The 24950-nt window shown below is 38.7% G+C and overlaps 2 protein-coding genes across 13 annotated transcripts in view; one reads left to right on the forward strand and one right to left on the reverse strand.

Moving 5' to 3' along the window:
- PIGF (phosphatidylinositol glycan anchor biosynthesis class F) overlaps positions 1 to 24414 on the forward strand; it is a 40984-nt gene extending 16570 nt beyond the window's left edge. For 4 of the 12 annotated variants that reach the window (XM_003417555.4, XM_010597278.3, XM_023557265.2 and 1 more), the window contains exons 5-6: positions 8067 to 8175; positions 23891 to 24414. In XM_003417555.4, coding sequence (XP_003417603.1) covers positions 8067 to 8175; positions 23891 to 24004 — 223 coding nt within the window. In that variant the 3' untranslated portion in view covers positions 24005 to 24414. Of the gene's footprint in view, positions 1 to 8066; positions 8176 to 8711; positions 8795 to 14501; positions 14597 to 15233; positions 17680 to 23890 lie in introns of those variants that run through there. The other 8 variants (XR_010319474.1, XR_010319475.1, XR_010319476.1 and 5 more) reach the window with 8 other exon arrangements.
- Positions 24289 to 24950, reverse strand: part of RHOQ (ras homolog family member Q) — a 44142-nt gene continuing 43480 nt past the window's right edge. Inside the window, exon 5 of the mRNA XM_003417556.4 lies at positions 24289 to 24578. Within this exon, the coding sequence (XP_003417604.1) occupies positions 24423 to 24578 (156 nt within the window). The 3' untranslated portion in view covers positions 24289 to 24422. The remainder of the gene's footprint in view (positions 24579 to 24950) is intronic.

Consider the following 24950-nt stretch of genomic DNA (forward strand, 5'->3'; position numbering starts at 1 on the left):
AGCAAACATTTGAGGAACACCACTAAAATGAAATCTAGAAATCAAAACAACAACAAAACTCAGTGGAAACAAGGCAATATAAAGACCCAGAAGATAACTTCTGAAAGTGTGTATTTTTTAAAAGATAAAAGGTATTCCATCCTTGGAATAAGAGATAATCAAAAGAAATGTTCAGAGAACAAGAAAGCTCTTGGGTATTAAAAGTATGGTAGAAAAAATTCAACAGAAGTGAAAACAAAGTTGAGAAAATCCTTTAGGTGAACAAAAAGGCAAAGATACGGTAAATGAATTAAAAGGTAACAAAATTAGAGAATTAGTTCAAGATGACAGTTTCAGCAGAAGAGTAGGGAAAATATAGAAAATTTCTTAATGGTGAAAAAAGCAAGTCTATAAATAATAGAAAATGTCAGTAATGGAAGGGCGTGAGAGTCTAGATTCAGAAGACCCATGCATTTCCAGCAAAATGGGTGAAAAGACACCCTCTCCAAGGCACATTTTTATGAAATTTTAGATAACCGGGAATGAAGAGATGATTCTGAAAGATTCAGAGAAGGGGAAACATGTTACATGCAGAGAGTTGGGGAGTCAGAATGGCATTGAACTTCTCAGGTAGAAGCCAGAAGACAGTGGAACAATGCCTTAAAGATCCTGAGGCCAAATGTTTTCCAGCAACTCTCCAATATCATACAGTAAAATCATTTTCAGACATGAACATCTCCAAAAATCTGTTTTCCATGCAACTCCGTCTCAGGAATCTCTTGGAGGAGGGACTTTTTTTTTAAGTTAAGAAAGAAGGAAAGAAAGCAGTCTTAGGACCCAGGAAACACGAGCTCTCACTGAGAGAGGCGAAGGGAATTCCCAAGATGATGGTGTAGGGAAATCACCAGACAGCAGCTGTGCAGCAGGCCTAGAGAGCAGGGGATCCAGTGTGCAACAGGAAAGCTGTCTCCAGAAAAAGAAAGAGGGAGACAGGAGAGAGGGAAAGGGAAAGAGAGGAAGAAAGGGAGAAAATTTTAGAGGTAATGTTTGGTTTTTTAAACTGTGTTTTAGGGTAACTTACAGGTACCTAAGTAAATGGGGGGGAAAGAAAGAGGCAGTTTTTAATGCTCAAGGAAAGGTTAAAATTATGTTTCTAACAAGAAAGGAAATGTAATTGCAGTTTGCTGTGTGATTAATGTCTAGTGAGAAAGGGGGGACAGTGAGGAAGAAAGTATATGGGAGGTGAGAGGCTTATGGGTAAAGAGTGCTGCTTCCAAAGATCACAGCCTTGAAAACCCAATGGAACACAGTTCTACTTGGCATGTATGGGGTCATCATGAGTCAGAATCTAGGGCAACAATTTTCTTCTTTAATGTACTTTCAGACTTGAGGTAAATAGATCGAACAGTGAAGAATTGAAGATGCAGTGTCTCCCTTGGGAACAGAAATCAAGCAGGGAGGGATGGAGGGGGAGATTCCAATCTTTGACTTTTTTATTGTGGTAAAAGATGTATAACAAAGCATTTGCCATTTCAACCATTTTTTTATGTGTACAAGGCCTTGACATTAATTACATTCACTGCTATGTCCAACCATCACTACTTTCAATTTCCACATTTGTTTATCACCCTTAGCAGAAACTCCATCAGTAAATGCTTCCAGCAAGCAAAGTTGTGTCATCTGCATATTGCAGGTTGTTAATGAGCCTTTTTCCAACCTGGATGATACATTCTTCTTCATATTGTCCAGCTTCTCAGATTATTTGCTCAGCATACAGATTGAATAAGTATGGTGAAAGGATACAACCCTGACACACACCTTTCCTGACTTTAACCATGAAGTATCCCTTTGTTCTGTTCCGACTGCCTCTTGGTCTGTGTATGGACAGGCTCTGCATGAGCACATATTCTGGAATTTCCACATTTACTAATGAAGATCCAGGACCACGGCGTTCAGTATAGATCACACCTCAACATAAAGAAAACAAAAATCCTCCCAGCTGGACCAATAAATAACATAATGGTTAACAGAAAATAATGAAGTTGTCAAGAATTTCATTTTACTTGGTTCCTCAATCAATGACCATGGTAGCAGCAGTCAAGAAATCAAATGATGTATTTATTGCATTGGGCAGATCTGCTGCAAAAGACCTCTTTAAAGTATTAAAAAGCAAAGATGTCATCCTGAGGACTGTGCCTGGTCTAAGCCGTGGTATTTTCATTCGCCTTATATGCATACAAAAGCTGGACAATGAATAAGGAAGAATGAAGAAGAATTGATGCCTTTGAAATATGGTGTTGGCAAGTAATATTGACTGTATCAGGGACTGCCAGAAAAACTAACAAGTCTATCGTGGAAGAAGTACAACCAGAATGCTCCTTAGAAGCAAGGATGGTGAGACTTCGTCTCACATACTTTAGACATGTTATCAGGAGGGACCCGGTCTCTGGAGAAGGATGTCATGCTTGGTGAAGCAGAGAGTCAGCAGAAAAGAGGAAGACCCTTATCGAGATGAAGTGACACAGTGGCTGCTATAGTAGGTTCAAACATAGCAACGATTGTGAGGATGGCACAGAACCGGGCAGTGTTTGGATCTGTTGTACATGGTGTAGGTATGTGTTGGAACCCACTCAATGGCACCTAACAACAACAGCAACAAACAGGAACTCAGTGCTTCTTAAGCAATAACTCCCCTTTTCCCCTCCTCCCCACCACCCCTGTTAGCCACTTATAAATTTTGTTCTCTAAGCATTTGCCTATTCCAGATATTTCATGTAAGTGAGATCAAACAATATTTGTCCTTTTGTGTCTGACTTATTTCACTCAACATAGTGTTTTCAAGGTTCACCCATGTTGTAGCATGTATCAGAACATTTTTCTTGATGACTGAATAATATTCCATTGTATGAATGTACAACATTTTGTTCATCCACTTACCTGTTTATGGACGCTTGGGTTGTTTCCCTTTTGACTGTTGTGAATAGTGCTGCTGGTCATTGGTGTACAAGTATCTGTTTGCATCCCGGCTTTCAGTTATTTTGTGTATGAACCTAGAGGTCGAATTCCTGGGTCCTATGGTAATTCTGTTTAACTTTTTGAGGAACCATCAAGCTGTTTTGCACAGCACCGATACCATTTTATAATCTCACCAACAATGGATAAGGATTCCAATTTTTCCACATACTCAGCAACATTTCGTTTTTTTCCCCTCATAACAGACTTCCTAGTGGGGGTGGAAACCCTGGTGGCGTAGTGGTTAAGTGCTATGGCTGCTAACCTAAAGGTCAGCAGTTCAAATCCACCAGGCACTCCTTGGAAACTCTATGGGGCAGTTCTACTCTGTCCTGTAGGGTCACTGTGATTTGGAATCGACTCGACAGCAACAGGTATGGTTAGCGGGAGTGAAGTGGTGTCTTACTGTGGTTTTAATTGCATTTCCCTAGTCCCTGTTTTGCATCTTTTCTCTAATTTGCATCGTTTCTTGTACTTATTGGCAGTTTGTATTTCTTCTTTGGTGAAATGTCTACTCAGGTCTTTTGCCCATCTTTTGATTTGGTTGTTTATCTTTTTGTTGTTGAGTTATAGGTGTTCTTTATATATTCTGGATGTTAAACCTTTATCACATATAGGCGTCCCAGATATTTTCTTTCATTCTGTAGGTTGTCTCTTCGATGATAAAGTCCATTGATGCACAAAAGTTTTTAATTTTGATGAAGCCCAATTATCTATCTTTTCTTTTGTGGTTTTTGCTTTTGGTGTCCTATCTAAGAATCCACTGTCAAAAACTAGGTCTTGAAGCATTACCACTACATTTTGTTTTGAGAGTTTTATGGTTTTAGTTATTTCATTAGGTTGTTGACCCGTTTTGTATATGGCGTGAGGTAGGGGTCCAGCTTCATTCTTCTGTATGTGGAAATTTGGTTTTTCTAGCATTATTTATTGAAGAGAGTATTCGTTCCCCATTAAATGAACTTAGCATCCTTGTTTATTTCTGGACTCTCAATTCTCTTTCACTGCTCTATATGTCTGTTGTATCATTACTAGACTGTTTTGATTACTGTAGCTTTATTGTACATTTCAAAATTGAGAAGTGTGAGTCCTCCTGCTTTGTTGTCACCTGATCTATTACTGCGGCTTCCATAGAGACAGTTTTTCTCCCTTGCCCTGTTCTTTTGATTTGACCATCATTTCCAGGTTTTGTGTGTGTGTGTGTATGTGCCTTGTGATTTTTTTTGTTGAAGCTGGAACATTGGAATATCACAGTGTGTTAGCTTTCTCAGATCCCCTGAATACAGGGTACTTTAGAAAGTGCTGATTTCTGTAAGAAACTCAGCAGGGACATCCTTCAGTCTTTGCTCACCAGTCGCTCCCTCACGTTGTGAGGTCTCTGATTGAGGCCAGACTGAGGGTTCAGTCCTTTAGGCAGTTCCCAGACAGCTCAGAACAGACTCCAGAGCCAGAGATCAGGGCCCCTTCTTTTGAACGTGCAAGCTGTGGTTCACTTCCACTGCAGCTGCCAGGTTGCAGTGCTGGGAGGGGGAGAGGTGGGGACAATAGGTAAAGAAATTTTCCTGCTGTTTAAAAATCATCTTTTTCTTTTTTTCAACGTGTGGTTAGAGTCTGTAACCCGCCTACTTTTCAGAGTTCTTGAAGAGTTGAGGTTACAGATTTCTGGTTGCTTTTCTTGGTGCTCATTTTAGAAGGTCAGAATCTTAGACCTGCGAAACACTGCCTCTTCTTCCCTTCACTTGCTAGTCTTTGACTTTTAAAGGTTTTTACATGTATTATTTTGATAAGCATCACTTTTTATTTTTAAAGAGACAGGTCATAGAGAGTTTTAGTATTTTTTAAAGTAGATCTTAGTCCTATTTTCTGAACATTTCTTATATATAGGATCATAAACACTCTTGGATAAGGCAAACAAACAAAATAGAGGACAATCTCTTGGATGTTTTTACTTTATATTTGAACAAATATGAGAGGGCTACAAGTGTGCTGGAACAATGGAAAACGTGAAGACGTAGGTCTGTCCCCTAGCCCAGGGCACATGGAGTTTGGAGGTTAGATGGTAAAAAAAAAAAAAGGAGTTTGGAGGTTAGATGGTACATACACTTAAATCTTATTGAACCATAGCTGTGATCTTATTTATATGCTTTAGATGTCCCTTTCTTTGCCATTTAAAACTTTTCTAAAATCCTAACCCTAAATCTCTCACAATAAGATAGCACTTCATACTCACTGGAGCCCTAGTAGTATAGTGGTTAAGAACATGGCTGCTAACCAAAAGGTCGGCAGTTCAAATCCACCAGTGGCTCCTTGGAAACCCTATAGGCAGTTCTGCTCTGTTCTGTAGGGTCGCTATGAGTCAGAATCAACTTGACTGCAGCGGGTTTGGCTTTTTGGTTTTCACACCTACTGGGCTATAATAAGAAAAGTCAGATAATAAAAGGATGTGGAGAAATCGGAACTCTCATGCATCGCTAGCGGGATGTAAAATGGTGCAGCCACTTTGGAAGACAGTCTGGCAGTTTCTCAAAATGTTAAGCATAGACTTAACCATATGACCCACGATTCCACTCCTGAGTATATACCCAAGAAAAACGAAAACATATGTTCACACAAGAACTCATATACAAATGTTTATAGCAACATTATTCATAATAGCCAAAAGGTGGGAACATCAACTGGCAAATGAAAAAAATAAAATGTGGCATATACTTAAAATGGAATCTCATTTGGCAATAAAAAGTAGTTTTAGGTGCTACAGTATGGATGGGGGAAGCTTGAAAGCATTGAAAGAAACCAGTCACAGAAGACCTGGTATTGTATGATTCAGTTCATATGAATTATCAAGAATAGATAAATCCATAGAGGCAGAAAGTAGATGAGTGGTAGCCAGACCAAAAAAAAAAAAAAAGCCAAACCAGTTGCCATCGAGTCAATTCTGACTCATGACGACCCTATAGAACAGAGTAGACCTGCCCCATAGTGTTTCCAAGGAGCGACTGGTGGATTTGAACTGACCGTTTGATTAGCAGCAAACTCTTAACCACCAGGGCTCCTAGTGGCTGCCGGGGGTGGGAATTGGAATGGGAGTGACTGCTCATGGGTGCTGGGTTTCCTCTGGGGGCAAGGAAAATATGTTGTCAAGTTATATTTGTAGTGATGGTTGCACGACTCGGACTATACGAAAAATCACTCAATTGTATACTTTAAATGAGTGAATAATGTATGTAAATGATCCTGTTAGTTAAAAAGTCCTAACTCTAACCTGCTCTTCCAGCCTCATATCCCGTTCCTCCAGTTAGCTTCAGCTCATCTTTCTTATGTTGTTTGTCTGCAGCGCAACTCTTTCTCAAATTCCTCAGGGCCAAACACTACCCTTTATTCCAAATTCAGCTCAGCTTCCTCCTCTTGCATAAAATAGAAAAAGTAAACTCTTCCAGCAGAAAGTAAACTCTGCTTTCAGCCTCTACTACGCCTCCTTCATGTCTCTAGGTACATCTCTTTACGTACTGCAACACAGAAATTGCTAGTTGAGGGATAGCTAGTCAACGTTTGTCAGCCACAGAGTCAAAAGTTACCCTAGACAATCCTTTAAATTGCCTAAATAGTGTAGTACAGTTCTCTTTAGTTCAACTCAGCCAGTTTTTTCCCTCCAAAATTGGAACAGATCTCTTTGCTGCTGAATGCTAGTTGAAGAAACTTTTGTATATATGTGTTATATTAAAAAAAACAAGTAAAGCCCAGTGAGTGACCAAATTTAGATACGTGATGATTGTCTCTCAGCTTCATTGCAGCCCTAGTTCTCAATGGAAATAAGCAAAAGCTCTTAATTGTGTAGGTGGAGGGTGTGAGATGGGTAAGTGGTAGGGGAATTGCTTTAAAAACTGCCTTGTGATCATTTGAGACTTTTTTAATTTTTATTGTGCTTTAAGTGAAAGTTTACAAATCAAGTCAGTCTCTCATACAAAAATTTATATACACCTTGCTATATACTCCTAGTTGCTCTCCCTTTAATGAGACAGCACACTCCTTCCCTCCACTCTCTATTTTCGTGTCCATTTGGCCAGCTCCTGACCCCTCTGCCCTCTCATCTCCCCTCCAGACAGGATTGAGACTTCTTTAATTCACTATCCATTCTGTGTATTTTGGCCTGTCTCTAATGAAAGCTATCATCTAATCAAATAAAACAAATGTTTTCTCTTTTTCTTCCCTACTTTTCGCTAGCTTCACAATAATACAACCCTGCATTTTAAGCCGTTGAATATTTGAACCCCACTAGTTTTTTTCCTGCATTGTGGTGGTTTTTTACTCGACTAGAACACAGCTAAGACTTTACACTGGGAAGGGCGGGCTGAAACCAAGACCTGCCAAGAAAATGGCAGAGTTCTGTCTTTCCACCTTTTCCACACTAAGATGTGCGCTTATTAAATGGGAATAGTAGGCAACATTACAGCATCTTTTGACATATTTTGTTCTTGTTTCCTACCCCTTTTCCACCCGATGTAGTTGAATTTGTTTAAATTAAATGTGCCATAAGAAGGGCTAGTTGAGTAGATAATTCTCCATTCACATAATGGAATGCTACTAATAGTTAACATGGGGCAAAAAAGCAAAATTGAGTATATAGCATGATGCATTTGAGTCTTATTTTGAAGGGTATATACATATATATATGTACATACATATGTGTATATATCCATCACAAACGATGTATGTGTGTGTATTTGTGCCTGTGTAGACCGTTTCCAGGAGAACATGTAGTAAGTTGGTAATAGCGGTCACCTCCAGGGGACAGGAACGAGGAGGTGATGATATGAGTCGGAGGAAGACTTGCGTTGCAAGTGCTCTTTAGTATTGCCTGTTTTACTATGTATGTGCATATGTATCTTTCCAACTGAAAAGCATAGTTATATATTCTCATCTGTCGGTTGTTAATAGTTCATGGTAAACACACATCAATTTAAGATGTTTATTTTAACAGAAAAAAAAATATATATATATAGTGATAATTTGTGCTACTGCTAGTTTGATTCCCCAGCAGCTGAGACGTAGACCACCAGCGATTCACTTCTGTTTTACAGAGTTACGTCTATTTGGGAGAACAGCCTCCAGATCACTACAATTTCTAGTTTCGTGGGATCGTGGCTCGGAGCGTTTCCTATTCCACTGGACTGGGAAAGACCATGGCAGGTTGGTTTCAAGAACTTAAAGCAACAAATTAAATATCTGTGTATTAATAGTAAAACTGGTGAAGCCAACTCGTACACATATATAATTTTTTACATATAATGTGTATAAATTATTGTTCGATTCTAATTCCCTCTGTCACTGTGATCCGAGTGACTTTTTTATTGGGCCATCTCCCAGCACCACAGGTTTCCTGGCTCAGCCTGACACTGTGGAGAATAAAATGATTTTTCTTATCTCCTGTCTTCCCTGGTTCTGTCTTCTAGCACTGCTTTTTCTACATGTATAGATGAATAAACAAACTTACTTCGTGAATATTTCTAGGAGTTTAAAAAAAAACGCTAGCAATTGTAGGAATTCCCTAATTTCAACTTTAATATTCACTGCGATTGTGGTCTTAGATTCATGTTTTCTTGATTATGGCCAAATCGGATGTCAATCTTGAAATATTTTTTAAAAGCCTATAGCTTTTAAAAGAGGGATATGTGGTATTGGCAGGAGCTCACAAACATCAAGTTTGTCTTTTCCTCTCGCAACAGGATAAAGCTCTGACATACTAGGTAAAGCACCGTAAGTGTTCTTCCTGTCACCGTTTTACAGATGAGGAGACTGACACCTAACAGTTAAGTAACATTCCCAAGCTCACTGAGCTAGGCAGTGATGCATATATCTTTAATTTTTAATGATTTTGTAGTATGTGGCACAAATGGTTAAGCGCTCTACTATTAGCCAATAGGTTGGCGGTTCGAACCCACCCAGATGCACCTTGGAAGAAAAGCCTGGCAGTCTGCTTCCAAATGAGCACAGCCTCAAAAATCCTACAGGGCAGTTCTACTGCATACTGATAGGATTGCCGTGAGTCAGAATCGGCTTGACAGCACCAAACAACAACAGTAAGCCATTACATAGCTACTCCATATTTTAGTTAACAAACTTACTAGTGGTGATCCTCTAGGTTATGGCCAATATCTTACTACTACACACAGTGCTATGATACACAGCTTTTAACCAATATCCTTGTGAATTTTTCCAATTATTAGAGTAATTTCTCCAAAATGGCATTGTTCTATTAATGTACTTTCTAAAGTGAAGGTCATTTTTTTTCTGATTTTAAAAAAAATGCTCCTGGCCGTCAAGTTGAATTCTGAGTCATAGTGACCCACGGGACAAAGTAGAACTGCGCCATAGGGTTTCCAAGGCTGTAAGTCTTTTTGGAAGCAGACTGTCACATCTTTCTCCCTCAGCGTGGCTGGTGGGTTCAAACTGCCAACCTTTCGATTCACAGCTGAGCACTTACTTACCCACTGTGCCACCAGGGCTCCTCTTTTCCGATTATGCAGATAATACACATTTATTTAGAAAACCTAAACAATATTAATAATTATAAAGAAGAAAGTAAAAATTATCCATCATCCAACCACCTAGAGGCAACCTCCATTTATATTTTGGTAAGAATTTTTGCAACTCTCTGTGTATATAGAACTACAATTCAATATGTAATATGATTAAGCTCATGATATACATGTTATTTTTAATCTGCTTCCCATCCCCCCACAATAATGTATTACGGAGATCATGTCATGTCAGTGAAAATTTACGTATATGTAATATTCTGTTACCTGGGTAAAGTAACACATTGGACCAATTGAATGAACGGACATTTAGATCGTTGCCACTTTTCAGAATCAGAGACATTATGGTGGTTATCACCCTTCAGCATACATCTTTGCACATGTGTCCAACTTTCTCCTCAGGGTAAATCGCTAGGTAATAAATGGTTAGGTTAAACTTTTGAAACATACGTCACTTGCCCAAGGCCCTCGTGGGATCCAGACTGTGTGTCTCACACCCCACTGCCTACTGTCAGGTCTGTTCTTAGCATTTCAGTCAGATGTCGTCTTTCCTAGATGGGAGAATTCTTCTTTCATGTGCAGTCAGTCTGGTGGGTTTGCCTTTTCTTCATGCTGGTTCTTCCTCCTCTTATAAAACCCATTGCCGTCGAGTCAATTCCAACTTATAGCCACCCTGTAGGACAGAGTAGAACTGCCTCAAAGTTTCCAAGGAGTGCCTGGTGGATTCCAACTGCTGACCTTCTGGTTAGCAGCCGTAGCACTTAAGCGCAATGCCACCAGGGTTTCCCCTCCTCTTATATGTTATAGGAATCCTGGAGTTTGGGAGTATGTGGCATCACTGAGAACCTTCTCATGGTTTTTAGTGCTAGTAAGACTTTCTTATTTTATATTTCCTTGCCCATTTCAGTAATCACTGGGAGACAGGGATTCATGGATACTGGAGTTGCCATCTTAAATAAGTCATCTATACATCATTCAGGAAAGCGTCAGGAATTTCTAATTTTTGGGAGGATAATCAAAATCACTAAAAAGTATAAGTAGAAAAACTTGGTTTTAACCTATAGTAGATCTGTTACTTTTAGATATATACAGTTAAATCTAATATAACAATGTATTGAAAAATAAAGCCCCAGGGGCCATCAGCTCCAATGAGTTGCTAAGATAATGTATAATTAACATATATCAGTTTGTATGGAGATGGAATATTTTCGAGTGTAAAGGTTAGAGATCTTACATGTATTAAGTTTTCTCTCAACAAGCCCATGCAAAAGTAAAAACTAAATTATGGAGAACAGACATGCTTTGTAAAACCTGGGTTTAGGTTCACTTAGAAAACAGACGTCTTAATTATTTACATTCTCATTATTCATTTTTGGATGTTTCAGGCTTTTAGCTAAGGGCTGATTTTTCTACATCAGTGCTTGTTTATAGTAAGGGATGACCAGGATCCAAATAGATGGTATCAGATTTTTAAAATTAATGTAAACTCTCCACTTGATTTATTGACTTTTAAAAATATATATTATTAGCTAGCTAGCTAGTTAAATATGTGCCAAGTATTGATCTTTATTAACAATGTTTCATTCAACTGGAATATTACTGGTTATTTATTCTCTTTACTGTGCCATTGCTTTCTTAGAATATTCCAGGTTAATGACCACCTTATTTGCTGTAATTCTTTTAAGTTATAATATATACTGTGTGAGGAATGATAAAATTGGTAAAATATTAATATTTTATTCATATACTAATCAGCTGCCCCTTCCCCCTTTAGCAGTTAAAAAAATTTTTTTTTTAGCAGTTACTTACTAATAAATGAAAGCAATGAAGTGTCTTGTTTTTTCTTCCACTTTTTATTTTTGGCACAGAGTTTTGTGTTTTTGTCAGTAGTGATGAATAATTCTAATTCTAACTACACAGAACAAACACTGATGGCAGCTCAGGATGCGGCCAGTACCCGCCAGAGAAGCAATAAACCAGATAAGGGAATGTGGCATTTTCTCAAAGTGGAGGTTTTTCTACAGCAAAATTTCATGAGCTGATACTGTATATACGTTATCGCCTAAACCATAACATACATTCCTGCTGCTCTCTGTTCCTTCTAGCCCAGTACAGATTTGATATGTTATGGTAAAGCTGGAGCCCCGGTGGCGCGGTGGTTAAGAGCTCAGCTGCTAACCAAAAGGTTCGCAGTTCAAATCCACCAGCCGCACCGTGGAAATGCTATGGGGCAGTTCTACTCTGCCTTATAGGGTCGCTATTGCTATAGGGTCGCTATGAGTCAGAATCGACTTGACGGCACTGGGTTGGTTTATGAGTTGGAATTGATTCAACGACAGTGGGTTTTTTTTTTTTTTTTTTTTGGTGGTAAAGCCAGCTTTTCTGTAGCATGACCTGGTTTTATTTATATTCTAGTCTGAGAAACAAGAATATAAACAATTATACCTGCTTTAAAAACATACACATGCAGCCACACAAAATCTCACGAAAGCCTTTCCGTGTTTTAGTTCAATTTTCTCTACTTTGAACTCAAATATGACCTTGTATAAAGTTCCTGAGAATAAGCATTAGGTTATAATGATGTGAGGCTGTGGTGAACAATTATAATCATATTTATATATTTTTTAATTATTTCTTCACTACATGACTGGAAAGACGTATTGATAATATGTGCTCTTATCAATGAAAGATTTTTTCACTTAACAATATGAATTTTAAGTAAGGACAAGAAAAGAAAGATTTTCTTGTCACAAAGATTATAAGGCATCTTTATAGTCGGAAGAAGCCTTGTATTTGTAGGAGGCAGAAGAGGATATGATGAGAAGGGATACGGTAATGTGGCTACCCAATACACTGTTGGTCATCTTTTAAAAAAAAAAAAAATTAAGTTACCTGTGCTTCTCCTCCCTAGCTTAATTATTTGCCTTTGAATATCAGCAAATAAATAAATAAATAAATGTTTGAATCACCCATAACCCAGACAGCCTTCTTCATTCCCAGGGAAAGAGTATAGTTAGAGATACTGATACCACAAATATTTGAACCATGGAAAATTTTTGTCCGTTATAATTTGATTCTTTATCTGCTGTAATTAAATAGCTAATCAGTAAGTATTTGTTGAGCTCTTACATGTGCCGAGCTTATGTTCTGTGTAAATAGATACTTAGCAGGACCAGAATTTAATTTTTTGATAACAAGAATTTAGATTCAGATTAATTTAGAATTAGATTCAGATTTAATTTCCTCAAAAATTTTGTAGAGCAGGTAGCTATGACCTTTTCATCTGGAAAAAGGTCTTAATTCTTTATCAGAACATGGGCTAGCATTTCATGTTATAAAAAATTAGTGAGAGGTTAAGAAATGTTGTTGGTTACTCTGAGCAAAGGAGCTTCAGATCCTCACACTGGAGAGCCTTAATCACCAAGCTACCAGAACGCCCATTGCCACTGAGTTGCTTCCAACTCATAGCGACCCTACAGGACAGAGTAGAACTGCCCCATCCCAGTGCCGTCAAGTCGATTCCGACTCATAGCTTCCAAAGGCTGTAATCTTTACAGAAGCAGACTGTCACATCTTTCTCCTGGGGAGCGACTGTTGGGTTTGAACTGCCAACCTTCAGTTAGCAGCTGAGCACTTTAACCACTGTGCTGACAGGGGTCCTTTTCATGTGTTAGAGAAAAAAAAAAAAATTCAGTCTCAGCTTGTTTTATTCTTTCTGCCCAGCACTCCTGTTGCAGTCATCTATTTCTGATATTGGGATTTCACATAATTTTAATCCTGTCTGACATTTCAGAAGATGGCAATGGAAAAGAAAGTAACATTTGTAGATCTATGTGTCAGGTATGGCGTTTGGCATCGTCACACAATTAACTTAATCCTGACAAGCGTAGTACAAAAACCAACCAAACCAAACCCATTGCCATTGAGCGAATTCCACATCATAGTGACTCTGTAGGACAGAGTAGAACTGCCCCATAGGGTTTCCAAGGAGCGCCTGGTGGATTCGAATTGCTGAACTTTTGGTTAGCAGCTGAACTCTTAGCCACTACACCCCCAGGGTTTAAGTTTTATTCCCATTTTTACAAAAGAGAAAACCAAAGAGGTAGGGGAGAGTTAAGCATCTTGCTCAGCATTACACAGCTGGTAAGAGGAAAAGTCAGGATTCAAACCAGAGCCCCGCTACGCCATGATTCTCTTCATTGCTGGAGACTCCGAAATAATAGCTTTTCTTTTTGAAAAATGTCCACAGCTCAGATTTCTTTGGAAGACCTTAAGTACTTATAATTACATTTCTTTCCCCATATAAGAACTTCCCACTAAGGGACCACAGCCTCCACCAGACTGAGCCCAGAACAACTAGATGATGCCCGGTTACCACCAGTGACAGCTCTGGCAGGGATCACAATAGAGGGTACCATACTGAGTGGGAGAATAATGTAGAACAAAATTCAAATTCCACCCCCCAAAAAGACCAGGCTTGCTGGTCTGACAAAGATTGGAGAAACCCAAGAATATGGCTCCTGGATACCCTTTTAACTCAGTACTGCAGTTACTCCTAAGGTTCACCCTTCCTCAGCCAAAGCTTAAGACAGGTGTACAGGGGCAAGAAAAGCACACATGAGGGACATGCTTCATAGTTCTGTGTACGAGACTAATGGGCACACCAGCCCAAAAGCAAAGAGGAGAAGGCAGGAAGGGCCAGGAAAACCAGATGAATAGAAACAGGGAACCTGGGGTGGAGGGGAGAGTGTCAAACAGCTCAGGTTGGCAACCAATGTCACAAAACAATTTGTATATTAACTGTTTATTGAGAAACTAATTTGCTATGTAAACTTTCACCTAAATCACAATTTAAAGAAAAAAAAAGAATTTCTTTTTGGTGCCATGAACACTGGTGGTATATGTATTTTAGATTGTAGAATTTAATAGATTTGTAGGAGAGTATTTAAAGCTCATAAGCAATGCTTTTGTGCCTAGAAAACCTACAAAAAACCCTAATTCTGGACTTGACTGCCACTATCTCCTGGAGCCGTGGTGACTCAGTGGTTAAGGACTTGGCTGCTAACCAAAAGGTCAGTAGTTCGAACCCACCAGCCGCTCTGCGGGAGAGAGATGTGGCAGTCTGCTTCCGTAAAGGTTACAGCCTTGGAAACCCTACGGGGTGGTTCTAGTCTGTCCTATATGATTGCCGTGAGTTGGAATCGACTCGACAGTAATGGATATATCCAAAATGAATTAAACTAAAAATAAGAGTCAATTACAAATTTTGCATAAAGTTAAAAAACAAAACTGATTCCATAATAAAATATTTTGAACAAATAAATTGGAAACTTCTGAATTTTGGACTCCTGAGATGGTCTTTAAAACAATTTTAAATTGTTTAAAAACATTTGTACTTTTACCAGATACCAGAAAAATGAGGCACTGTTTATATTTAAGAACCCCTTTTTTTTTAATGCTTTTTACAGTTTTTGCAGGTTAAAATTTACTATCTGTTAAAATCTGTTCATTTTTAAAGTGATAGGTGCCACAGATAGTTCTTACAGAAACTGAAGCTAGAGATGGTAAGAATTACAACTAAATGAGTTTCTATAAATAATGCTGGAGTGAGGGCTAAAACTGAGTTTATGGGTTTAGATTAATTGAAGAGTTACATGTTTTTTGTTAAGTGGATTTTCTTATGCTAATTTCACAAATCTGTCTTGGAAGAAGCACAGCCAGAATGCTCATTAGAAGCAAGGACATATTATCAGGAGGTGCCAGTCCCTGGAAAAGGACATCATGCGTGGGAAAATAGAGGGTCAGCAAAATCAGCGAAACAGAGGAAGACCCTCAACGCGATGGATTGACACAGTGGCTGCGACAACAGGTTCAGACACAGCACCGATTGTGAGGATGGCGCAGCACCGGGCAGTGTTTCACTCTGTTGTACATAAGGTTGCTGTGAGTCGGAATCGACCGGGTGGCACCTAACAACAACAGTGACACCATTTTAGATAGACCAGTATACAAAATACTAATTTGTATGAATATGATTTATGGGTTTCAAGCCTGGCCCAAAAAAGAAAGAAAAAAGTGTTAACTACAGAGAAGACGGTTTTGGATTTGAAAGGCAGGTTCCTTGGGGGGCGATCATGTTGCTGGTGTGCCGCTAGCAGACCTTTCAGGTGAGGGCGAATAGCGCTGGCAGCTTAACCCATTTACCTGAATCGTCGTCAGGACCCTGCAGTGTCACTTTGACTGCAAGTCCCAGACCGGAGACTGAGCGCCTCTCCGTGGGTAACTCAGGATTCCTCAGTCTGTGCTGCTAGTCATAGGACAGTGGGTCAGAGTATAGTTGGACCAATGTAGAGTTACAGCTAGAAAAATTTATCCAGACCAATAGATGCAACTGCCCATGTGTTCCTATATCAGAAAATAACAAGCATGTTAAAAAGTAGCTTGTGAGAAGTTGAGAACTAACTCCCTAGGTTTTATCTCCTTTATCTGGAGAGAGCCAGTAATCCTAATGGTTGTGAGTTGTTTTAAGTGTTTCTGGGTATTCTGATCTGTAGAGACATCATTTTCCCTGTGATCTCTATGATGGCATATATGTCCTTGCAAATTACAAGTAATTTTCTATATTTTATAGGACACATATTTTTAAGAATTTATGATACTAAAATTTGTCCAAAATCAGTTCATCTTATTTTGCAGCTTAACTGCTTGGTATAGAGCAGTGCTAGTACAGTTTTTTGAATAAACGAATGAATGGAATAATTCATTTCAGACTTTTTAAATTACATAAATGTCTACCACTGGCTAGTTTAACACCAGTATCTACACTTAATTTGCTTTGTTAAATTTTATGAGAAATGACGGCTAGAATCAGGCAATTTCTCTTCTACTTCTGAAGTGAGACTACAGATGGGTAACATAATGCCAGTATGTTGTGTAACCGCTGGGCTTTTTCTTTTCTAAACATTACAGTCCCGCGACGTTTTATGTGAGGAACAGTGTGTATTCAAGATGACTACACTGTGAGTAAGAGCACAGGATAACATTGCTCACAGGCTGTTTTATTTGTTCCCCACTGCTGCTTCTAATTGGTACCTAGCAGTGTCACTTACTTAAGAAATACTTAGTGTTATATATAGAAGCTTAATTTTTTTAAGTTAAAATATGTAATGTATAAAATAGTACTGGTATGTGGTACTTTACAGCTTTCGTGGCAAATTTCAAAATATTACTTCATCTGATACATCAACCCTATGTTCTTTTGAGTACAATAGGTACCATTGGCCCTGCTTTACAGATTAAGAAACTGAGGCTCAGATGTTAAGTGACCTGGCCAGGGTCAGATGGCCATGGGTTGAACTGGCCCAGCAACTCAGATCATTCTAACTCCACTGTCCCATGCTGCTTCCAAGGAAAGCTAAGTAAAGCTCACAAAAAAACATGGAGCATTTTAGAAAGTAGCTTAATATTTTTGTATAATTACTTTTAAACTTTTTGAACTGATTTCAAAAAATTATTATCCTTATCTAATTCCAAATAAACGATCATGGTTATAGGAAACCTCCAGTATCTAGTGAACTGCCACAGCCAGTACTGATATGCCAAAGTAGCTACTATGTGAAGTATCAAAAACTTGTGGAGATAATTTTGATGACGCTACCAAAAAAAAAAATAAAACCCAAACCTGTTGCCGTCGAGTCGATTCCAACTCATAGTGACCCTTTAGGACAGAGTAGAACTGCCCCATACAGTTTCCAAGGAGCGGCAGGTGGATTCGAACTGCCGACCTTTTGGTTAGCAGCCGTAGCAGTTAACCACTGTGCCACCAGGGTTTCCATCTATTTGCATTTAATGTATATTAAAGGAACCTAAAGAATAGTATGCATATTATGATCAAGTAAAATATATTTAAATTATATTTCTCTCAACTCACATAACAACAAATAGCATCTACATCGTTGAAAATGATCCTTAAAATTCTGAAACCCAAGACATCAAAGTCAATTGGCATAATAAAATCTATTAAGAAAACATTCTGCATCCCACTTTGGAGAGTGGCGTCTGGAGTCTTAAACGCTAGCAAGCAGCCATCTAAGATGCGTCAATTGGTCTCAACCCACTTGGAGCAAAGGAGAATGAAGAACACCAAAGACACAAGGTAATTATGAGGGCAAGAGACAGAAAGGGCCACATAAACCAGAGACTACATCAGCCTGAGACCAGAAGAACTAGATGGTGACCAATTACAGCCAATGACTGCCCTGACAGGGAACACAACAGAGAACCCTTAAGGGAGCAGGAGAGCAGTGAGATGCAGATCCCAAATTCTCGTAAAAAGACCAGACGTAATGGTCTGACTGAGACTAGAAGGACCCTGGAGGTCTTGGTCCCCAGACTTTCTGTTAGCCCAAGACAGGAACCATTCCCGTAGCCAACTCTTCAGACAGGGATTGGACTGCACTATGGGATAGAAAATGATACTGGTGAAGAATGAGCTTCTTGGATCGAGTAGACACGTGAGACTGTGGGCAGCTTCTGTCTGGAGGGGAGATGAGAGGGCAGAGGGGGACAGAAGCTGGCTGAATGGACACAAGAATACAGGGTGGAGGGAAGGAGTGTGCTGTCTCATTAGGGGGAGAGCAACTAGGAGTATGTAGCAAGGTGTATATAAATTTTTGTATGAGAGACTGACTTGATTTGTGAACTTTCACTTAAAGCACAATAAAAAATTAAAAAAAAATTCTGAAATGCAAAAGGGCACTTTATCTCTTTGACCAATTAAAATAAAAAAAATTTTTTTTTTTTTTAATAAATTAAAATAGTTAATAAAAATGCTTGTTCTGGCACAGTGATGGGGCGTGCAGGGATTCTTAACCAGGAGCCCAAAGATGGGCTTCACAGGGTCTGTGAACCCCTGAAATTATATGCAAAATTTTGTGCAGTCAAACCCGCAAAAGCCAGAACCTGTGTAAGGCAGAAACCTGTCAGAGAAAGAAAACTCAAATATTTTCCACTAAAACAAGGGATAGAAAGCAGTGTGATTGCACCCTGTCCAAGGTGGAAAACTCTGGAGACCCAGAAAAACAAGGCAGCCCCGTGGAGTTCCTGCTGTCACAGGTTCCACTGTATATGAGGATCACGTTTGACGAGAAGGAAACATGAGTTAGATACGGTTTTTTCTTTCCTTTTTTTTAAAAATATTTTTTGAGTACTTAGAGAAAATTTGGGCAGGATATGTGTGTGTGTGTGTGTGTGTGTGTGTGTATCTATCGTTTTTTTAATAGGGGCACCTTTAAAAAACCAGTTGGCATCCAATCGATCTCAACTAATGGCAACCCCATGTGTGTCAGTAGAACTGTGCCCCTTAAGGTTTTCGGTGACAGATTTTTGGGAAGTAGATCACCAGGCCTTCCTTTCCAGCTGTCTAGGTTGTAATGGAATTTATTTTATCTGTGCCTATTCAGAATATGACCAGACAATCACTATCTATTGTAATTCACATGAATTGGTTACTCATACTATGTGCCTGATACTTTTAATCATTAGAACAACACCGAGAGGTGATCTTATTACAGTCCCCATTTTGCAGATGAGAAAAGCAAGGCACAAAAAGGGTAGGTGACTTGCCCAGGGTCACACATTTCATAAATGGCAGAGCCAAGGCTCAAATCCAGTCTGTCTGACACCAAAATCAGTGTCCATAATCAGATTCTGTACTGCTTTGGAAAATGTCAAGCGCTACATAGATCCATTTTCCTTTCCTAAAATGTATAGAGCGCCAATGAGCTCTAGAAACGCCTGGTCAGAAGACAGCAGCATGGTCTTCAGGTGGAAGCAAGTTTGTATAATTTTGAAGTGTTTTTCAACTAGCAATAATATTGAAGTGTGTAACAGAAAGCATACGAAGTTTGTGTCTTATTAAGAATTTTTTGATTTATTAGGTGAAAGCTTTATTTCTGAGAGAAAACGAACTTCTTGTTGATACCATGTCCCACACCCTATGGTGCGTAACGTGAGGCCTTCTTTAGTATTGACTGTAATTATTTTATGGTGCCCTGGTGGAACAGTGGCTAAGAGAACACGAGTCTCTTGGTTTATGTGATGAAAAATACATAATTAGAAGTTATCGATTTAGAGAAGGGGAGGATAATTATAATACTCTAAGCAAGGTACTTTTCTCACATGATATAGCTATTTTTTAAAATAGATTTTCCTTTTTAACGGTAATCTTAATAACTTTGCACTTGCATTGTAATATATTTTGTATGCAACATGGATTGTTTCTTCTATTTAGTAATTTAAATAAACACTTAAGTTTATGGAAAACTGGATAAAAAGGAAGAAGACTGTCATTTTGGTGGCAAATACTTGTGACTCCTTTTTTGTGAATGTCTTTGTTCTAAAGTTTTCTATTTTCCCTAAACAAAACAAGATAATTACATGTAGCCATCTCAGATTACCCTCATTTGGAGAAATGTTTATACGATGCAGCTGAATTGTCTGTTCAACAGATACCATATTTTTTTTAATCCTGTTTGTGGCATGACGAATGCGTTACATAGAAACATCTCTATATGGGAGACAAAATAGTTTTAAATAAAAAACTTTAAAACATAATTATAGAAATACATGATTAAGCTCGGATTATTTGACAAATCAATATGAATTCTGTTGCCATAGTGTAGTTGTAAATTGTTGAAGCAATTTAGTAGGAAGTTGCTTGTTTTTAGTTGCTGTCAAGTCGATTTTGACACACGGCGACCCTGTGTGTGCAGAGCAGAACTGTGTGCCATGGGATTTTCAGAACTGACTTTTTGGAAGCAGATGGCCAGGCCTGTCTTTGAGATGCTCTGGGTAGGTTTGAGCTGCCAAGCTTTGGCTTAGTAGTGAAGCACTTAATCGTTTGCGCCACTCAGGGACTCCAAGGGACGATTATTACTGGGCAACTTCCTGCAACTCCCGTCAACTGCTCCTTTTGCCATTCCCTGCCTTGTCTACAAAAATCAGTAACATTGTCCACATATAAAGAAACGCTTATTTCAGGAAGGAAACCCTGGTGGCATAGTGGTTAAGTGCTATGGCTACTAACCAAAAGGTTGGCAGTTCGAATCCACCAGGCGCTCCTTGGAAACTCTATGGGGCAGTTCTACCCTGTCCTATAGGGTTGCTGTGAGTCAGAATCGACTCAATGGCAGTGGGTTTGGTTTTTGGTTTGGTTTTATTTCAGGAAAATCAAGCAGATACTCTTCTAAGTACAAAGCCTGGTCCGTCACTAGCAAAGGGTCTCAGAAGTCAGTCCAATGTTTTTATTTGCTGGTGGTGTGGATTTCTCGAGGTTTACATAACACTGAAAAGCAAGTGCTCTAAGTCTTAACCTGTCATTAGACAAAATGTTTTGATCAGCGTTTAATTTTGGCGTTTCACTGGAGGTGAAGTACGGCAGCTGTTTAAAAAATGTGCATGAATGTGATATGTGTGTGTTTGGGGAAAAGTGAGAAGGAGCCAAACTGAATTTACAACGTGATTAAAATAGAATTTAGTAACCCAAGTTGGAATTTGGCTGGGGTGCGTGAGGGATAATTAGTCTCCCTCCACACTGACAGTGCTGTCTTTAAGGGAGGGCAGGTGCTTACAGCAGGAGAAACGGGAAGAAACGTTTTTTTCCCAAATATTTGCATACGGGTGTTCAATGAAAACCACTGAGGTAAGAAGCGCAGTACTTTACATAAACAGTAAACTATGCATATTATTTTATTTGTAACCCCACGTGTTACGATGGGACACTGTGAAAGTAACAATCACGTAAAAGCAACAACCAACGAACCAGTATTTAATTTGGTATTTAAAATTAATAATTAAAAATTAAACGGAAGCAGTGTCTAAAATAACTAAGATACTTCATAACAACCATTAATTCAGGCTCCACTTAATGGAAATTTGACAACTCAACACGGGCTAACCTAAAATGTACATTTCGAGATAGAATAAGGGTATAAGTTAGCGAAGTATTAAGTAAGACTTCAGGAAGACCCTAAAATTATTTTTAAGACCTTTAGAACTCATTCTCTATATGCAAAAAATGACCGACTATAAATTTCTTTTAAGTTCACTCGTACATGACCTTACATGAAGCAATGTGTTTGCATTCACTAGCAAAACTCATGCCAGTCAAGTATCTTGAAGTATTTTCTTTCTCAGGTTTTTCACTAGTTTGAACTAGTCATTTCAGTGATGAGTCTGAATTTCTATTGAAACCTAAGCCTTCAGAAGTGCTTCTGAAAATAAGGCAATTTTTCTATAACCTGCTTATGAACAGAAAAGAAGTCTTTGGTTTTTGGTTTTTTTTTGTTTTTTTTAATTAAAGTGGCAGGAAAGAAAATTGCAAAAACAAATACTGAAGAAGGAACAAAGCAATGGAAGAGCTCTTAGTAAGCAATGGGAAACTCCAAACCCCATCAAGGTCCACAGAGCACCTAAGGCACCTCGGGCTCAGCCGGCACAGTCATCTTTGCTTAGAGCACTAGTGATCTGTACACGTAGTTTTTACCTTCTGAAGAACGTGAAGCTGAAAAAGTAAACGTCCAACAATGATTATTGCTGACAAGGAAGAGGGGAATGGTTAGAGCTGACAAAGGGGAGGGACGTTGGAGATGGTGCACTCTACCTCCCAGATCTCACAGATGAGAAAATGGAGGCCCAGTCAAAAAACGGGGGGCACCAGAGCTTGTCTGCAGATTCCCAGGCTACTTCTCTTAGGGCAGGGCAAATCTAGGTTTTAACTTTCATTGGCTAGTAAACCAAGTGTGAAGGGTTTCAGAAATGTGAATTTGAAGGACCAAAAAAAAATCTCCATCAAATCCCCAAAGGCAAGTTGGAAATGTGTAATACTTTACTGTCTTACTTTCTTTAGACCATGTACTGGACAACGTAGCTAATATACTAATTGATGGATACAGTTCCTTTCAATTCGCTCTAAAAACAGAAATGGGAAAGTTACACAAGATTCCATTTGAGCATACATAAGGCCATGAGATTTAATATGGACCACCACTTCTTGGGAGAAAGAAGACATCCAATGTCCTGTTCAGCGAGAAGGCTTCTGGCCTGTTATCCAGTAGATTCTCCATTCTTCAATGAGGAAGATGATGCTTATATTTTTTAAAAAATCTACAAAGCTGACATACAGCAAGACAATACATCCTAGATTTGTGGCTGCTATGAGCACTTAAGGCTGTCATTTTCAAGTATAAAAGTTTAGTGTTCCATTACCCAATCTGTGCAATAGATAACCGCTGTAAGCTCAAGCCATGGAAATGAACAGAAGCCCACCACAGACACAAAAAAATCACCATTGAGGCAACAGCAAGTTTAAACATAGGAAAAACTGGGGGAAAAAAGCACGGGTTGATTATGCTTCTCGATAAAACCGCATTCATTTGCTCACACTTTGTGTAACACTCTTGTCTGATGCATGGTATCTGGAATAAGGTAGATCTACAGGAGACCCAAGAATGCTTCATTAGGTAAGAGACCTAGTAATTTCTGAGGCTCACCTACTTTCGATACAGTTCTATGGCCTGTACCCCAGAGAAAGATTAAACCCGGCTCCAGTATACCAGATAAGCTTCACAAACTTTGTTTCTGAGGTTTTTTAAAGCAGAGCCTTTCACCTAGGGATCGACATGCACTGCTTGTGGAAGAAATAAATCCACATAATTTACTTCTGGCTTGCTGCAAGAGTGTAAATTGTTATATGGCTGCAGAAAGGGGCTTTTTGGAAGTCAGCATTTCACTTAACTTCTACTCTAGAACAGCTGTGTAACTTGTTATACTTCTAATATTTATATCTGAAAGGTGACACTAGCTTTATTACGGAAGCAGCTGTCCTGCTATAAATTCCATGTAACATGCTGGAGTGCTAGGTCTTTTCTCTTTAACACAATTTAAAGACAGTGTCTTGTGGTTTGGTTAGTATGCACACTTCATGTATCATCTGATGTACACAGCCAATGTGGGAATTTAAAAAAATGACCAGCTAGTCCAGAGAGCTAAATTGAGTCCAGAGTTATGGCAAAGTCTGACCCGAAATTTTAATTTGTAATTTTAGCATGTATCTCATGCAGTTTGGGGCGCATCAAACTACATCTACAAATTGCCAGAAGCCTTGTTACAGTCTAATGCACGTTTACTAAAATGTGTACAGTTTTAGAGTTCATGGTAAATGCGGTTATGACCTTTAGCACACTCTTGGCATTCTTTAAGAAAGCATATTATGTTTTAATATAGGAATATTTAGGTTACACTTAACTTGTGCTCAAGTAATAATAAAACGTCTTGTTCTTTTTTGATCTCATACATTCTCTCCTCAGGTATGGCCCATCTCCTGCACGCTCGGAGCGACCTTTGGCTATGTGGCTGGCCTTGCTGTCTCACCACTCTGGATATACTGGAATAGAAAGCAACTTACATACAAGAACAATTAATTGGAGCAAAAGGAGAAGATATTTCTTTGTGCAGATTCCATAAAGACTGTGCAGAAATGTATAGGTCAAAGCCAAGCAGTCCCATTTACAGCGCTGTTTTTTTTCTTGTTTGTTTGTTTTTTTAATGTAGATACAACATGATGTGATTGTAGCTTTTTAAACTATGAAACCCCTGAGAGATCGTACCTTCTATTGAAATAAAGTATTTATAACAGATTGTGGCTTCAGATGCTGTTTGCTGCTTCTTGGACCTTTAAGAAACATTCTTAATGAACTCTACAGAATTCTGAGGGCAGATTTTTTTTTTTTTTTTTCCGAGTTTTAAACTGCTTCATTATAAGAGGTCTGCGTAAAGCTGTAGCATTTCATATTCTTTCTGAGAGAAATGGACAGTTTCCTTGGCCACCAAAGACATTTCTCACGTAATCAAACAACAGTTTATACATCTTGATCCAATTCTTTTTTTTACTGTGTGTTTCTTTGGAGTTAAGATGGCTATGATTGCCTCGTCAAAAACAGTCTTCAATCCCTTCTGGGTTAAAGCTGAACATTCTACATAGCAGCATGCTCCTATCTGGGGAGAAGAAGAAAATCACAAATATATAAAACTCTTGACACAATTGATACGATACAAACATACCATTGTAGGAAAATTATACAAACAGTATAAATTTGTGTGCAAGTATACAAATTATGCAAAAAAGAATAAAGTCATCATCCAAATTCATAATGTCCAGTGATAGCTGTTAAAATAGTATTTTATACCCTTCCAGATTATTTCTATGAAAAATTACCTGTCAAATATTTATTGGGTACCCATCACATGCCAAGCACTGTTTTAGGTACCAAGGATATGTCAGTGAACAAAGGAGCAAAGACCCTGCTGTGTGGAGCTTCCATTCTACTGGGGGAGAGACAGGCAAACAAGGGAATATGTAACATGGTA

Source organism: Loxodonta africana, chromosome 26 (genome assembly GCF_030014295.1).
Source record: "Loxodonta africana isolate mLoxAfr1 chromosome 26, mLoxAfr1.hap2, whole genome shotgun sequence".
Classification (NCBI taxonomy): Eukaryota; Metazoa; Chordata; class Mammalia; order Proboscidea; family Elephantidae; genus Loxodonta; species Loxodonta africana.